This window comes from Coregonus lavaretus, assembly GCF_964263955.1.
Source record: "Coregonus lavaretus genome assembly, chromosome: 10".
Taxonomy (NCBI): domain Eukaryota; kingdom Metazoa; phylum Chordata; class Actinopteri; order Salmoniformes; family Salmonidae; genus Coregonus; species Coregonus lavaretus.
The window spans coordinates 32769334-32787420 of NC_139997.1; the positions used below are offsets into that span (position 1 = coordinate 32769334).

General features: G+C 43.6%; 1 protein-coding gene across 1 annotated transcript; it reads right to left on the reverse strand.

Moving 5' to 3' along the window:
* Positions 1-10373: 10373 nt before the first annotated feature.
* LOC311136707 (zinc finger and BTB domain-containing protein 21-like) lies at positions 10374-15429 on the reverse strand. Its single transcript, XM_084170952.1, has 2 exons — positions 15330-15429; positions 10374-14078 (listed from the first exon to the last, which is right to left on the reverse strand). The coding sequence occupies exon 2, from the start codon at positions 14071-14073 to the stop codon at positions 10996-10998; it is 3078 nt and encodes a 1025-aa protein (XP_084027078.1). The 5' UTR covers positions 14074-14078; positions 15330-15429; the 3' UTR covers positions 10374-10995.
* Positions 15430-18087: the final 2658 nt, after the last annotated feature.

The window sequence follows — 18087 nt, forward strand, 5'->3', positions numbered from 1 at the left end:
GCCAGTGGAGTGTGCGGAGGAGGGGGGTGACGTGAGAGAACTTGGGAAGGTTGAACACCAGACGGGCTGCGGCATTCTGGATGAGTTGTAGGGGTTTAATGGCACAGGCAGGGAGCCCAGCCAACAGCGAGTTGCAGTAATCCAGACGGGAGATGACAAGTGCCTGGATTAGGACCTGTGCCGCTTCCTGTGTAGGCAGGGTCGTACTCTCCGAATGTTGTAGAGCATGAACCTGCAGGATCGGGTCACCGCCTTGATGTTAGCGGAGAACGACAGGGTGTTGTCCAGGGTCACGCCAAGGCTCTTCGCACTCTGGGAGGAGGACACAACGGAGTTGTCAACCGTGATGGCGAGATCATGGAACGGGCAGTCCTTCCCCGGGAGGAAGAGCAGCTCCGTCTTGCCAGGGTTCAGCTTGAGGTGGTGATCCGTCATCCATACTGATATGTCTGCCAGACATGCAGAGATGCGATTCGCCACCTGGTTATCAGAAGGGGGAAAGGAGAAGATTAGTTGTGTATCGTCAGCGTAGCAATGATAGGAGAGGCCATGTGAGGATATGACAGAGCCAAGTGACTTGGTGTATAGGGAGAAAAGGAGAGGGCCTAGAACTGAGCCCTGGGGGACACCAGTGGTGAGAGCACGTGGTGCGGAGACAGCTTCTCGCCACGCCACTTGGTAGGAGCGACCGGTCAGGTAGGACGCAATCCAGGAGTGAGCCGCGCCGGAGATGCCCAGCTCGGAGAGGGTGGAGAGGAGGATCTGATGGTTCACAGTATCAAAGGCAGCAGACAGGTCTAGAAGGACAAGAGCAGAGGAGAGAGAGTTAGCTTTAGCAGTGCGGAGAGCCTCCGTGACACAGAGAAGAGCAGTCTCAGTTGAATGACCAGTCCTGAAACCTGACTGGTTTGGATCAAGAAGGTCATTCTGAGAGAGATAGCAAGAGAGTTGGCTAAAGACGGCACGCTCAATAGTTTTGGAAAGAAAAGAAAGAAGGGATACTGGTCTGTAGTTGTTGACATCAGTGGGATCGAGTGTTGGTTTTTTGAGAAGGGGTGCAACTCTCGCTCTCTTGAAGACGGAAGGGACATAGCCAGCGGTCAAGGATGAGTTGATCAGCGAGGTGAGGTAGGGGAGAAGGTCACCGGAGATGGTCTGGAGAAGAGAGGAGGGGATGGGGTCAAGCGGGCAGGTTGTTGGGCGGCCTGCAGTCACTAGTCGCAAGATTTTATCTGGAGAGAGAGGGGAGAAAGAAGTCAAAGCATAGGGTAGGGCAGTGTGAGCAGGACCAGCAGTGTCATTAGACTTAACAAACGAGGATCGGATGTCGTCAACCTTCTTTTCAAAGTGGTTGACGAAGTCATCCACAGAGAGGGAGGAGAGGGGGGGGGGTGGGGGGGAGGATTCAGCAGTGAGGAGAATGTGGCAAAGAGCTTCCTAGGGTTAGAGGCAGATGCTTGGAATTTAGAGTGGTAGAAAGTGGCCTTAGCAGCAGGATACCTGGGCCAGGTCAATTAGGAAGGCCTGCTCGCTAAAGTGTTTTAGGGAGCGTTTGACAGTGATGAGGGGTGGTCGTTTGACCGCGGACCCGTTACGGATGCAGGCAATAAGGCAGTGATCGCTGAGATCCTGGTTGAAGACAGCGGAGGTGTATTTAGAGGGTAAGTTAGTCAGGATGATATCTATAAGGGTACCCATGTTTACGGATTTAGGGTTGTACCTGGTAGGTTCGTTGATAATATGTGTGAGATTGAGGGCATCTAGTTTGGATTGTAGGATGGCCGGGGTGTTAAGCATATCCCAATTTAGGTCACCAAGCAGTACGAACTCTGAGGATAAATGGGGGGCAATCAATTCACATATGGTGTCCAGGGCACAGCTGGGGGCTGAGGGGGGGCTGTAGCAAGCGGCAACAGTGAGAGACTTATTTCTGGAAAGGGGGATTTTTAGAAGTAGAAGCTCAAACTGGTTGGGCACAGACCTGGATAGTATGATAGAGCTCTGCAGGCTATCTCTACAGTAGATTGCAACTCCACCCCCTTTGGCAGTTCTATCTAGACGGAAAATGTTATAGTTGGGGATGGACATTTCAGAATTTTTGGTGGCCTTCCTAAGCCAGGATTCAGACACTGCTAGAACATCAGGGTTGGCGGAGTGTGCTAACCAGTGAATAACTCAAACTTAGGAAGGAGACTTCTGATATTAACATGCAAGAAACCAAGGTTTTTACGGTTACAGAAGTCAACAAATGATAGCGCCTGGGGAGTAGGAGTGATACTGAGGGCTGCAGGGCCTGGGTTAGCCTCTACATCACCAGAGGAACAGAGGAGGACTAGAATAAGGATACGGCTAAAGCCTTTAAGAACTGGTCTTCTAGTGCGTTGGGTACATAGAATAAAGGGGGCAGATTTCCGGGCGTTGTAGAAAAGATTCAGGGCATTATGTACAGATAAGGATATGGAAGGATATGAGTAAAGTGGAGGTAAACCTAAGCGTTGGGTAACAATGAATGAGATAGCATCACTGGAGGCACCGATTGAGTCGGTCTCCGCGTGTATGGGGGGTGGGACAAAGGAGCTATCTAAGGACCCCCAGTCCGCCTGGCCTTGCTGCTATTCCAGTTTCAACTGTTCTGCCTGCGGCTACGAAACCCCTACCTGTCCCAGACCTGCTGTTTTCAACTCTAAATGATCGGCTATGAAAAGCCAACTGAGAGACCTGAGCCCTAGGACCATACGTCGGGACTACCGGCCGTGGTGACTCCTTGCTATCCCCAGTCCGCCTGGCCTTGCTGCTATTCCAGTTTAAACTGTTCTGCCTGCGGTTATGGAACCCCTACCTGTCCCAGACCTGCTGTTTTAAACTCTAATGATCGGCTATGAAAAGCCAACTGAGATTTATTCCTGATTATTATTTGACCATGCTTGTCACTTATGAACATTTTTGAACATCTTGGCATGGTTCTGTTATAATCTCCACCCGGCACAGCCAGAAGAGGACTGGCCACCCCTCATAGCCTGGTTCCTCTCTAGGTTTCTTCCTAGGTTTTGCCTTTCTAGGGAGTTTTTCCTAGCCACCGTGCTTCTACACCTGCATTACTAGCTGTTTGGGGTTTTAGGCTGGGTTTCTGTACAGCACTTCGAGATATTAGCTGATGTAAGAAGGGCTATATAAAATAAAATTGATTGATTGATTGATAAGGCAGGTTTAGCTGGGCTGGGGGATCTACAGTGAAATAGTACAATTAGAAATAACCGAAACAGCAATAAGCAAACCATATTGACATGGGAGAGAGGCATAAAGCAATCACAGGTGTAATTTGAGAGAGCTAAGACAACAGCTGGTAATGGCGACACAGTTTGGGCTGAGGCTAAACATAAACAGGATGCGGTACCGTAAAAAGGAACAGTCCAGCAGGCATCAGCTGTATAGCTGAGTTATCATAAGGTCTGGTGAACAGCAATAGGATAGTTCGGAGGTAGTTCGGGGGCTGCTAAAGTACTAGCGAGCAAGAGGCCACGGCTAGCGTGTGCTAGCGGGCCGGGGCTAGCAGATGGAATCTTCGTGGAAAATCAGCCAACAAGTTCTCAGCATACAGTGGGGAGAACAAGTATTTGATACACTGCCGATTTTGCAGATTTTCCTACATACAAAGCATGTGGAGGTCTGTAATTTTTTATCATAGGTACACTTCAACTGTGAGAGACGGAATCTAAAACAAAAATCCAGAAAATCACATTGTATGATTTTTAAGTAATTCATTTGCATTTTATTGCATGACATAAGTATTTGATACATCAGAAAAGCAGAACTTAATATTTGGTACAGAAACCTTTGCTTGCAATTACAGAGATCATACGTTTCCTGTAGGTCTTGACCAGGTTTGCACACACTGCAGCAGGGCAATATGGACTTTCAGCTCCCTCCAAAGATTTTCTATTGGGTTCAGGTCTGGAGACTGGCTAGGCCACTCCAGGACCTTGAGATGCTTCTTACGGAGCCACTCCTTAGTTGCCCTGGCTGTGTGTTTCGGGTCGTTGTCATGCTGGAAGACCCAGCCACGACCCATCTTCAATGGTCTTACTGAGGGAAGGAGGTTGTTGGCCAAGATCTCGCGATACATGGCCCAATCCATCCTCCCCTCAATACGGTGCAGTCGTCCTGTCCCCTTTGCAGAAAAGCATCCCCAAAGAATGATGTTTCCACCTCCATGCTTCACGGTTGGGATGGTGTTCTTGGGGTTGTACTCATCCTTCTTCTTCCTCCAAACACGGTGAGTGGAGTTTAGACCAAAAAGCTCAATTTTTGTCTCATCAGACCATGACCTTCTCCCATTCCTCCTCTGGATCATCCAGATGGTCATTGGCAAACTTCAGACGGGCCTGGACATGCGCTGGCTTGAGCAGGGGGACCTTGCGTGCGCTGCAGGATTTTAATCCATGACAGCGTAGTGTGTTACTAATGGTTTTCTTTGAGACTGTGGTCCCAGCTCTCTTCAGGTCATTGACCAGGTCCTGCCGTGTAGTTCTGGGCTGATCCCTCCATCCCTTGCATGGAGCCCCAGACCGAGGGTGATTGACCGTCATCTTGAACTTCTTCCATTTTCTAATAATTGCGCCAACAGTTGTTGCCTTCTCACCAAGCTGCTTGCCTATTGTCCTGTAGCCCATCCCAGCCTTGTGCAGGTCTACAATTGTATCTCTGATGTCCTTACACAGCTCTCTGGTCTTGGCCATTGTGGAGAGGTTGGAGTCTGTTTGATTGAGTGTGTGGACAGGTGTCTTTTATACAGGTAACGAGTTCAAACAGGTGCAGTTAATACAGGTAATGAGTGGAGAACAGGAGGGCTTCTTCAAGAAAAACTAACAGGTCTGTGAGAGCCGGAATTCTTACTGGTTGGTAGGTGATCAAATACTTATGTCATGCAATAACATACAAATTAATTACTTAAAAATCATACAATGTGATTTTCTGGATTTTTGTTTTAGATTCCGTCTCTCACAGTTGAAGTGTACCTATGATAAAAATTACAGACCGCTACATGCTTTGTAAGTAGGAAAACCTGCAAAATCGGCAGTGTATCAAATACTTGTTCTCCCCACTGTATCTCCCTGGCATATTACATTATTTATGCAGCAGCATACAATACATTTTTGGACTCACCTTAAGGTGCTATGCTCACTTGAACACGAAGGGGGTGCAGCGGTCCTTTGCGGGCAAATTTTGTCTTCAAAGTCTGGCATTCTCTGGATTTATGGTGCTTTCAAGACAACGGGGAACTCGGGAAAAAAATAAGGTAGAATCATGACGTTAGTGATCTTCAGGTCGGAGCTCTAGAAAGAGGCCCGAGTTCCCGACTTGGAATTTCCGAGTTGGATGACCGTTTTTTTCCAGAGTTCCCAGTTGTCTTGAACTCACTGAAGTCTGAGATTTCCCAGTTCCGAGTTTCCAGTTGTTTTGAAAGTGGCAAAAGTCATGCTGGATTGACAGCATGGCCAATGTTTATCCTTTTAAGCTTGGAAAAGATACCCTTAAACACAGACTTGGACCACACATCCACTCCACTGAATAGCAGACTAGTGATTGCTTTGCAATGCTTGCACATAGCCACTGATTCCTTCCAAACCACTCATTGTTGAATTTGCGATTTCCAACTTGTTGTGTAATGGTTATGTCCAATGGATGATGAGCACCTATTCGTTTTATCTATAATTTATCTTCATATGACAAGGATTGAAAAGGATTTGCCAGTAGATTGTCGACTTGATTTAATGTATACACTCACTAACTGTAAGTCGCTCTGGATAAGAGCGTCTGCTAAAATGACTAAATGATGATGACTGCTAATATTTTGAAAGTATGATGTTGACATGATCAGTCCAATCAAAGCTACTGTAGATATAAGGTGATTTGACGTCATTTTATCTGTGGCCAATGACCTTGAGCCTTCTTGGATGGGCACTTCTAATGTAACTCTATGGCAGCACCGAAGGGGCTTGAATTTTTGAGCTCTCCCCATAGATTTTGCGATCACGTAGCGTCCCTATGAGTGACAGAACACTGAGCTAATCATGGCGCAACTAGAGAACATTACCAACCCCTACGCTTCGTATTTTCTGCTGGCTGCCCCACCACCACAGAAAGCACTGAGCTAGGCTGAAACACCTGTATTTTGGAGCTGCCTTACTCAAGAAAGCAAAAAAGAGACCATGTTTGTATGCGGCTTTATTAACTCAATTATTATTTTTATTTTGTTTTACATTGTTTGCAAACTGATATGTGACACGTATTAATGACAAAATAACATGCAAAACAGCCCCACCTGCCCTGAATGACGGGTCGCCACTGATAATAAAAATCCCCGATCACACTTATAGATGATGTCATGGCGATGTTAGCTAGTTAAGCTCATGCGCAGAAACACGTCTTCGGGTATAACGGTCATCTCGTGCCGAACTGCACATGTGCAGGCCTTCAAATCATAGGCACTCCTTCGATATAAACCTGGTCTGTTAGGTCTGTTTCACAAGCGTTCCGGGAAGTCTTGCCATTTTGCGCCTCTGGGTTTAGAAACTCTGTGCTATACTGCATACCAAGCATGCGGCATCAGACAGGTCAAGTTGTAAAGATGTTGAGGAAATCTTCAAATAAAGAATTAGGAACTAAACAGTCAGGGCATTTTTTAGGTTGAGAGGCCAGATGCTTTATTCAAAAGCATTATTTGTCATTCAGCTGTGTGGATGTTTTTCCTCATCTAAGTTGCAAAGGTTTCCTCTCCAATCATGTATTTTTCATTCACAGGATGACCTTGAACAATAATGGAGAGCAAAGGATTTCCAGTCTCTATATCCTCAAGGGTCACAGAGCAGACAGCAAATTCACTTCCTGGTTCACAGCCAAAAATTAGTCACCACTGTCCAAGTGGCTAAATAGTTAGAAAAACAGCTCTGTGACCCATGGCAGTGACCATCTGTCCAAGGAATAACGTTGGCACCATTTCTCTTGGTCACATTAGTGAATGTTCAGCTCTTTTGCATTGTTATCTGTAACAGCTTTGGTCATGCCTTAATAATGGAGCAACTAGTGCAAACATGATGTCACGATCCTCATTTGAAGAAACGGGCCAAGGCGCAGCGTGGAATGCGTACATATTTTATTAGAGTACTTACACAACGAACAAAAACGACAAAACGAAACGTGAAGTCCTCGGTTTAACAAACAAACCAACACGGAACAAGATACCACACCACACAAATGCCAAACGACTACCTAAGTATGGTTCCCAATCAGAGACAACAAGCAACAGCTGATTCACGTTGCCTCTGATTGAGAACCACCCCGGCCAACATAGAAACACATCAACTAGATCCTGAACATAGAAACACAAAACATAGACTCTACACACCCTGGCTCAACATAACAGAGTCCCCAGAGCCAGGGCGTGACACATGATTGCAGTTTCAACCGTTCCATAGTGGAAACCAAAGCCAAGTAGAGACATTACTCATTTAAACACATACCAACTTCTCCTGAAAACAATCATGATTCAAGGTACTGATGGGGGGGTATTATTTTTTGACGATATATCGTATAGTTTTGACAATAGAACAATATATTTTTTGCACTAGTTGGCTGTACCTGCACCAAAACTCCAGTATTTTTCCTTCTCCATCTTCTTTTTAAATAAGGAGCCAATTTGTTTTCAGCACTTATTTCAATGCCTAATAAAAACTTGTTTTCTCATGGCTCTCTCTTGTCCCTCTGCAGCAGACATATGGTGAGCAATATATTTGGAACATCTAATCGCAATAAAATCACAGTATCGAATCGCAATACATATAGAATCATGAGAATCGCAATATATATCGTATCGGCACCTAAGTATCGTGATAATATCGTATTGTGAGGTCCCTGGTAATTCCCAGCCCTAATTCAAGGGTTAGTTTCTTATAAATGCAATCCAAACAATATACACACTCAATACCAAGGCAGCTACTGCATTATCATCTCTTTATTACAGAAAGAATTCAAGCACAAGAACTGTAGAAAAAAACAAAACTGCTGCAGTTCATGTAAAGCAACCATACAAATATTAATTATTGCAGGAATAGCACAGTAATACTAAAAGTATGCATTTTCATAAACAAACAAATTATAGGTATACAATTATACAAACACTGCCATATACACAAAATTATATTACATTTATTTGCACTCAATTTCTTTTTTTAATGATCTTGCATAAAATTCAGAGCACAAATATAAATACATACTTTGTTTGAACCTAACCACCGAATTTAAACATAAAAAAAGTTACATTTTTAAAATCTGAATATCAATATCTGTGGTTACTGTGGTCTCCTCAATAAATGTACATAGAGGTCACAGTTATCATGAAACGAACAAATCATTGTTTAAAAACAATTAATCTTATTTTAAAACCCCTTTTCCAGGTGTAACAGCAAAAAGTACACACTTAAACAACCAAAATATACAATTTAAATACTGACTCTGTTATAGGACAGGGAATTATTTTACAAATCTCACTTTTTCCCCAAGAGCAGCAATCTTGCTTTCACTTATTTATTATTATATATACAGTAGCAGTCAAAAGTTTGGACACACCTACTCATTCAAGGGTTTTTCTTTATTTTGACAATTTTTTACATTGTAGAATAATAGTGAAGACATCAAAACTATGAAATAACTCATATGGACTCATGTAGTAACCAAAAAAATCAAAATATATTTTGATGCATTTCAATTAACTGGTGTGCCTTGTTAAAAGTTAATTTGTGGAATTTATTTCCTTCTTAATGTGTTTGAGCCAATCAGTTGTGTTGTGACAAGGTAGGGGGGTATACAGAAGATAGCCCTATTTGTTAAAAGACCAAGTCCATATTATGGCAAGAACAGCTCAAATAAGCAAAGAGAAACGACAGTCCATCATTCCTTTAAGACATGAAGGTCAGTCAATCCGGAAAATGTCAAGAACTTTGAAAGTTTCTTCAAGTGCAGTCGCAAAAACCATCAAGCGCTATGATGAAACTGGCTCTCATGAGGACCGCCATAGGAAAGGATGACCCAGAGTTGCTTGGGCCAAGAAACACGAGCAATGGACATTAGACCGGTGGAAATCTGTCCTTTGGTCTGATGAGTCCAAATTTGAGATTTTTGGTTCCAACCGCCGTGTCTTTGTAGTTCCCACCGTAAAGCATGGAGGAGGTGGTTTGCGCTTGTGAGACTATCTTTTGTTTTTCAACAGGACAATGACCCAACACACCTCCAGGCTGTGTAAGGGCTATTTTACCAAGAAGGAGAGTGATGGAGTGCTGCATCAGATGACCTGGCCTCCACAATCCCCCAACCTCAACCCAATTGAGATGGTTTGGGATGAGTCGGACGGCAGAGTAAAGGAAAAGCAGCCAACAAGTGCTCAGCATAAATGGGAACTCCTTCAGGACTGTTGGAAATCCATTCCAGGTGAAGCTGGTTGAGAGAATGCCAAGAGTGTGCAAAGCTGTCATCAAGGCAAAGGGTGGCTACTTTGAAGAATCTCAAATAGAAAATAGATTTTGATTTGTTTAACACTTTTTTTGGTTACTACATGATTCCATATGAGTTATTTCATAGTTTTGATGTCTTCACTATTATTCTACAATGTAGAAAATAGTCAAAATAAAGAAAAACCCTTAGTAGGTGTGTCCAAACTTTTTACTGGTACTGTATATACTGTATATGTGTACATTTATTGGCTCTTGGTTGTAAATCATTTTAAATATCTAAGTTAAATATTTTTTATCTGCAACAACTCTTACTGTGCTTCATTGTCTCAGGAAGTCTATGCTATCAATTCATACGATTACTTGTGTAATTATCAACCTCATACAAACTATTTCAGACTTAATCATACTGGTATTGAGCCGACAGAGAGCAATATACCCATGTTCTTGCCCATTCAAATTCACTCCTGTCTATGTATCTACTATACAAGTCGCTTGTGTGCTGTTGTATTTGTGTACCAAATGAATCATAAAAAACAACAACAAAATCTACCATACACCACACCCAGTGGGCAGAAGGTAAACAAAACTCCTTTCCCAATAAAGTACATATTTTCCATATTCTTTACACAATAATCCACTAATGATAATCTGTAATTTAATGATATCTAATATTAAAGAAGAAAATAAGATACATTATTTATTTTACTCAGAATCTACAAAATAGTGTCAGTTGAAATACTGCATGCGTTCCCAGTTCTTATTCCCCTGCTAATCTAACTGCTCTTTGGTCTTGTTTTCGTGTATAATCTTCATGAAATATCACTAAGGCAATGACAAAATCTGAATGAAGAAGAATTAACACGAATAGACAATATTAAAACCATAATTTTATGGTACAAAACAGATTACAACTGAAATGTTAATGGAATGCAGAGGATCCAAAATAAAGATTCATATAACAACAATTAAATCAATGTAATTTGACCATTATATGCAATGTAAATATTGAACAGAATTGCAAAGTGCATATCAATAAACATGATGCTCGAGGCCACTAATATCATCTTCATAATGTCATCTTCACGCATCAATCAACACAAATTCACAACTTAAGCAAAAGCACGTAACTGATCTTGAATTGTACAGTACAGCAATTTTTGAATCAAAATAGTTTTATAGGTGAAGACAACTCAAAGGGGGTTATCTGAAATAGATTTACACAGTACTAACCTAATGTCAAAGGCAAAGTAACCATTGTATGGAGCCGATGAGGCAAATAGCAGTTCATTGCACACATTCACTTTCACACCTCTATGACACATGGCCACTGGAAAACATAACATGAAGCCAAGCCACTATCAACAGCAATAGATACATTCAAAATCTTTCTTGTGTAGGCTGAGTTATATTTGATCTCTTACGATGCTGTGAGCATAAAGTATCATCTCAGAGGCTCAAAACAGAGTACAGGTGTTTGAGTGAGACACACTTAAATGTGACTATGGCTCTTCTCATGGCTCCAAAGACTAAAGGCAGTCTTGAATGTTCTGTGGCAGAGCTTACACATGTACTGCCTCTTAAATGTGAGGGCAGAGAGAGTGGGGGCGTGGTAAAAAAGGGTTTCTGATTCCTGAGGGGTGAGGGGATTATCCACACTATCCATCTTGGGTAGGGGGCTACTGTGTGATCTGTCCATCTCTGGCCTCTTGGTCCTGGGCATTGACGATGAGCTTCCAGGCTTCTCCTCCTCTTTCGCTATCACAGCTTTAGCTACCACTGGCTCTGCCTCCACTGGTTTAGGTGGAGAAACTTGTGGGGCAGGACGTCCAGTTGCTTGTGTGACCGCCGGTGGTGGTGAGGGGGAGGGAGACGAAGGGCGCCTGTCATCGACCTCTCTCGCTCCAGGTTCATCGGAGGTGGACATGTGGGACTGGAAGTGGCTCCAAAGGCGGAAGTTGGTCCTGAAGGCCTTGTTGCAGATGTGACAGATGAAGGGTTTGATGTGACACAGCAGCTCCTGGTGACGCTCAAGGTCTTTGTGGCCACCGAAGAGCTTGCCACATTTTTCGCATGGCCACACACCTGGCTCCTCGGGCTCGACGGCGGCCCTAGACGTCATGTCCTCCCTCTCGCTCACGGCCTCCTCAATGGGCTCGTCCTTCACTGTCAGCTCGCCGTGATGGTCGTTGTGACGCTGGCTAGCACTCAGGTCCTCGGGCACGAATGATAAAGAATCCTCTGAATCTAACATAGGCGGACCTGAGGAGTCACTGTAGATGATTTCCTCTCTGGAGCTCCCCGCTCCCACAGACTCCTGGGTATGGAGAGGCCTTCCGACGTGGTCAGATACTTCTCCATTGTTCTCCTCCCGATGGCTCAGCAGCTGCTCCTTAACAGTCATAATGTTGTGGTTGTGAACCTCCACCTGGTGTCTCCATATGCTGAAGGAGGACTTGAAGGTCCTCATGCACTCCAGGCAAGTCAGTTTCTTGTACTTGCAGTGTGCTTCGTGCTCTTTTTTAACCGCTGGGCTGGAGAATCGGAGGCCACAGTAAGGGCACACGGTTGCGTGTCGACAGCCCCTCTCGTGGTCTCCCAGCTCAAAGAGAGAGGACAGCTTCTCATTGCAGAGCCTGCAGGAGTAAATCCCTGTGTCTGTGTTCTCTCTCTGACTGGGCTGGTCCTTTTGGTAGAGACTGCTCTCTCTCTCAGTCTCTTGGTTGTCTCTCTCCGCAGGGTGTGTCTTCAAATGCTGCTTGAACTGATACAGAAACACAAACGATTTCCCACAGTAAGGGCATATCAAATTTGACCTTGAACTCAGGCCACCTTTTTTGGCAAACACCTGAGACTGCGAACCCTGCTTATTTCTCCTCAGCTTCATGAGCAAGGCTTTCTTTATTTCTCTGTCCCGCACAATATCAATCAGCTTCCTCTGAAACTTCTCATCCAGCTGGAACGAGCTGGAGGATGAAGCAGGGTTTTGTACCACTCCGTGCTGGGTTTGACAGTGGGTCCATACTTTGAAGTTAGTGTGGAAGCGTTTGTGGCAGATGTCACAAGCATACGGCTTATCTGGGTTGTGATACATGTTAACATGGCGGTGCAATCCAGCGTTGGATCTGAACACTTTCAAACAGTTCCAGCATTTAAACATCTTGCTCTTCCTGGGCTCATCAGTCCAGCCTTCATCATTGTCGTCCATGTTGGAGTTGTGAGGTACAGATGCTGACATATCGTCTTCATCATCTTCACATAGGAAATCATGTTCGTTCACCCCTTTAGACTTTTTGAATGGGTACCTTCGATTGTCTCGCCTCACCTTTCTCTTTCCAGGGAGATTATAAAATGGCTTAGTAGGGCCTTGTTCAAAATCCATTTCAATGTTTTTGAGGTTAACTGGTAGAGAATCCCCCACTGTGATTCTAATGATCTCAGAGGGGTCAGACAGTGGGCTGCTAGGCTCGGTCTTCACATGGAACTCCTTTCCTGGAGTTTCATCTTTATCATCATACCTACTGTGGTGCCTTGACTTGAGAAGAAGCGGCGGAAATACTTTCACACTGCGTTTGTGCTCTGTCGGAGTCCCTTCCTCTGTATTTGCCACCATCTTAACAACAGACTGTTCTCGGCCTTGCAGTTTATTGAGCTCCAGTGTGGGGGAGAAGACTGGGACGGGACTGTCCATGGATAATGACCTGCGTAGCAGGCTTTTTATGAGTGGGCCACTCCTGTCAATGGTCTGGCTAGGCTCCCCTGCTTGGCCCTGAAAGTGTGGTTTGGGTCTGTAGAGCCTCTGCTCCTCCTCCACTTCTTTAGTGCTTAGATCAGATTGTAACATGACTGTTGGAGATTCACTGAAGGAGACTGAGGAGGTGAGCTGTGGCCTTCCTGATGACCCTGTGTGTGATGATGTCTTCCCCTTTAAGATGGAGGCATATGAACTGATGGGCTTGCTATTAGAACCCTCATCAGTTGCTTCAGCTGATTTTCTGGGATTGGATGCAGTGTTCCTGGATGATTCGTTTGGTTTCCTGTGTCCTGAAGCTTGAGTCTGTTCTCCTTGATAATTTGAACCGTAGCGACCGGGGCCGGGAGCATCACCACCTCGGCTCTGGCGCACAATGACACTCCTCGGCTGGCTGTCGTTATCGTCCTCTGAGAAGGACAGCCTTTTTCTGGAGACGCAGTAGGACACATGCGGTCTTGTTGACATAATGTTGGTTAGAAAAGGGATTCCTAGACTGTAGCCCAGCTCCTGGATGGCTGCAAGGCTGCCTCTGTCCACGAAGATAGAGGTTGAGTATATGTAATTCAGCACTATCTCAAAGGCGTCAGGCTCACAGAAGTCCAGCTGTATCACTTTGTGAGGCTCAGACTCCCTCCGTGTGAAAAGGGATTGGAAATACTCACTGCTAGCGGCGAGCACACTCCTGTGGGCCTTGTATCTCTGATCCCCCACAACCAAGACTGTGTCACAGAGCTGCCCCCTCAGGCGCTGCTCATTGAGCACCCCCAGCACAGAGAGGCCGTGGGATGGATTACTGTAGTGCACCAGACTCTCCATTCTGGCTGAAAGGCAAGAACAAAAAGGAGATCATTTTTATTTCAAGGCCCCTATTTTGATTCACGTGTTCTCAGTAAAAAAGTGAAAGTAAGGAGTTACCTAAAAATGGATTGGCTTATACATAAAATCAAACAAATAAATAGAATCTGAAGAAATACATAACAGCAAAAAAGTTGCTAAAAGTATAAGAATCTAATAGCATTATGCTAAATTCATATTTGACAATGTTTGAGAAATGTATGAATGAATGAATGGGATATAGATGAATGCATGTATATTTGTCAGTACTGTATTTATTTTGCGATGCAGTCTGTGCCAACTGATTGATAGAAATATATTAGTGAAAATAGCCTATTACTTAGCTAGTTATTAAATCCTTCCTTTTAGAATACCAAAACACATATATATTCTGTAAAGCAGCATTTTGACTAAAAGGACGTTAAATGTAATTGAGTAGTTTAGATCAGCTACTGGTAGGAGCTACTGTATCTAGGCCTATCTGTGGTATAAGCACAAATAACATGACGCATGCGCATTTATAGGTTCTATTTCGATTACATCATGTCTTTAATCAGAAGACATGGCATGCCATGGGGGCATATTTAGCAGGGACGCAGGCAGCGTTCATTCCTTTCCGCACACAACTGTGGACACGGCTATCAATTCCACATGATAAATAAACGTGTCTGACACGTTCCATATCAGAAAAGTTTAGAACGCTGCGCATCCACAGAATGTGTCTGATGGGAAGTCAGGGAAGCAAGCATTAGATCATCGCGAGACGTGGCTAAAATTCCTGATGACACATAAGTTAAACTGAAACTGGTTTTATCACTCTGGCAAGTATCTCCTCGTTACGGTCTAAATTGATGAGTGAAAATGGAAACAAAAAACGCAGTGCGTGGTCTGTTTGTTACTGTTGCTGGCGGTGATATCACATGATCACTTTGTGTTACAATGTTTCCGAAAAAGAAAAGTTGCATCAGAACTGCGCATTCTGAGAATGATTCCGAGCTTTCCAAGGAACAGAGTCAAAACCCCGTCAGTGAGTGTGCGCGCACACACCCGCTACTTTATGTTCTCCCTCGTTACAGCGCAGACGCAGCATCTACAGCACACACAGGGCAGTTGCTCGTGGGGTTTATAAAAGAAGAAGAAACCCCCTTCGAGTTACGTCAGGAAAAAAACATTTCATACAAACAAGACTTCAATATAAGGCACTATCGCCAGATAGTTTTGTGGCTTTCTAAACTTACCCCTATGTCTTCGTTCTGTTCCCACGGAGCACACGAACAAGACTTTATATCAGAATTCTGTTGAGTGTGTGGTAGTCGTGATTCCATCCATCTTGAACTTGACGTCATCCCACTCCAGGGATGAGGTCATCACATAGAACGCTCGTCACGTGCGCTGCGTTCTGATAGGCTGCTTTATACCCCGTAGGCGGGAATGTAGGATGTGACAGGAAGATTTAAACCTCTTAAAGTGACAGGTCATATTTTCGTTATTTGAGACTCAAACATTTCATTGAGAAGCAATACCAGTTCACATTAAATAAAATAAAAAACATTATATTCCTATCAAGTCAACATTGCTGTCTCAGTTGCAAAGTATCAATATTCTGTTGGCGAGAATGTGATTCTCTAAAACCATAGATGGATAGCCTACTGTTGAATTATGTGGAATTACTGAATGGAAATGCAGAATGTATTTTGCTCTTATTACTGGTCAAGTTCTTTTTTATATATATCTAATGAATGACAACAATAATTTGAGGAAAATCAAATCAAAGCCAATGTTTGTCAATAGAGATTGCATGGCTGTGTGCTCGATTTTATACGCCTGTCAGCAACGGGTGTGGCTGAACTAGCCAAATCCACTAATTTGAAGGGGTGTCCACATACTTTTGTATATATACTGTATGTGCATAAACTGGATAGAACAACCTGAAACTGAGGGTGAGGCACTGTGATTGTGGTGCTGCAGTTTGGGCCAGTACCATAATCTGTGGAACTAACTAATGTGATGCTGACACCTTGGTTGTTGTGCCACTCAGGTTGAGCCACCCCTCTTCACTGAGAGCACACCCTCCCGCCCTCCAGCACAGCCTACATGGCCCAGTGCCTCACAACATCATAATTGATTCATTCCTATTACTGATGCTGTTTAATTTGGTTCAATTTTAGAATTTAGAATTAGAATTTCAAGATGTAGAACATCCCCAAGCCGGTAATGATTGTGCTGTGATGAGTAAACCTTTTAAATTCCAGAAGATATAGAGATCTTTTTCTGAAGGGGTGGAATTTTTTACATTTACATTTACATTTTAGTCATTTAGCAGACGCTCTTATCCAGAGCGACTTACAGTTAGTGCATACATTTTTTAAATAATTTTTTCATACTGGCCCCCCATGGGAATCAAACCCACAACCCTGGCGTTGCAAACGCCATGCTCTACCAACTGAGCAATACCCCTCCTGCCTGCCTGTTGGAGGCTGTGGGTGAGGAAATGAGTGAGGATATGAGAGTAAACACTGCCATGGTTACCTGAGTAGAAACCAAGTCACCTGGGACAAACACTGCTGCTCTCCACTCACAGCCACCATTTTCCCCCTCTAGCATCACTAACATGTTGTTTGCTGGCACTGACAGTGCCATGGCAGGTCATAACACAACTAGTGCACAAAAGCAAAACTACAAGTGTGTACAAAGCCTTGTATGGTTATACATAGAAGGCCTTGATTATAACTGGTTGGGGTGATAAGCATACAGTTAGGGATTATCAGTCATTTTAAATCTCTGAAATGCTATGTCAACATAGGAACATTCAAAGGGATAAGTTTGACTCCAGAAATGGCACTTGAACCAAATGTGAATGAATAAACCCTCTCCATGTAGTTGTATACTCTCTCCATCTAGATTCTCTCCATCTAGATTCTGGGGACTGTGGGAGCAAGGGAGGAGGAGATCAGGGGGTGTGGATGATGAGGGGAAAGAAACTCAGAACAGTTACCAACAACTCAGCTCTGAAAATGGACGTGCAGCATGGTCCTAGAATACGTGCCGTATTTCATTTATTCAAGATGAGTTGGATGTCCTCACTCTTTCTGGCCGCAGCCTTTCTGGACCTCTGTAGGGGACACAACACTTTGTTTGAAGGTAGGAAAATAAGCAAAATGAAGCTATGACACAATCAATAATATGATAATGTGTATGCTCTACTGTTTATTACCATGTTCCATGATATCTTTGTAAATATGTTTTAGTGATTCTTAAACCAGATGCCCTATGCAAATTATTCAATTTCTTATACTGTACCTGCATTGATACTGTGGGCACTCCTTGGCTGCGGGCACTCCTATGAATGCTCGCTGTTGTGGAAATGAAAACCTGTTATGTGTACGTGTTCATATATTCTGTTATTTATGCAACATTGATCTGCAAATACTTATTTTCCAATATTATGTATTTGTAACTGTTGTTTTGGAATGCCCTGCACATTTGTCTTAGATTCTGCAAACATAAAAAACATGGATTGTCTCCATTAGATATATAATATAACTATTCCTTTATTTCAGGATATGACCTGTCTATGTCCAGCTACCACCTGTGTACTGGACATGAGAGCAGGGTGGTGAGTAAAGTGTTGTCCTATAAGACCTCTTACGCGGACAGGAGGTCATGTGGCGGCTGGCTACCCTGGAAGATGTGTGAGGTCACTCTTTACAAAAAGGCCTATCGGACTGAGTACATGAATGTCACCAAAGACGTTTTGAGGTGTTGTGATGGCTATGAACAAGTGGGCAGCTACTGTGCTTTACGTGAGAAATCTATCTTGTATTTTAGGATTTATTTAACATGAAAATAAAATATGTTTAGGAGAGCACAGAAGTATCTAAAAAGTGTAAAAAATATATTTAACAGTTTGGTCATTTTCACAATTTACAGTACATCAGTACCATGGGCCTGCCCTACTACAATAAGGACCAGTAGTCATGCAGACCCATTTAAATG

Excerpts from the sequence above, each read along its gene's own strand:
- LOC311136707 (XM_084170952.1), bottom strand. The coding sequence starts at position 14,073 with ATGGAGAGTCTGGTGCACTACAGTAATCCATCCCACGGCCTCTCTGTG.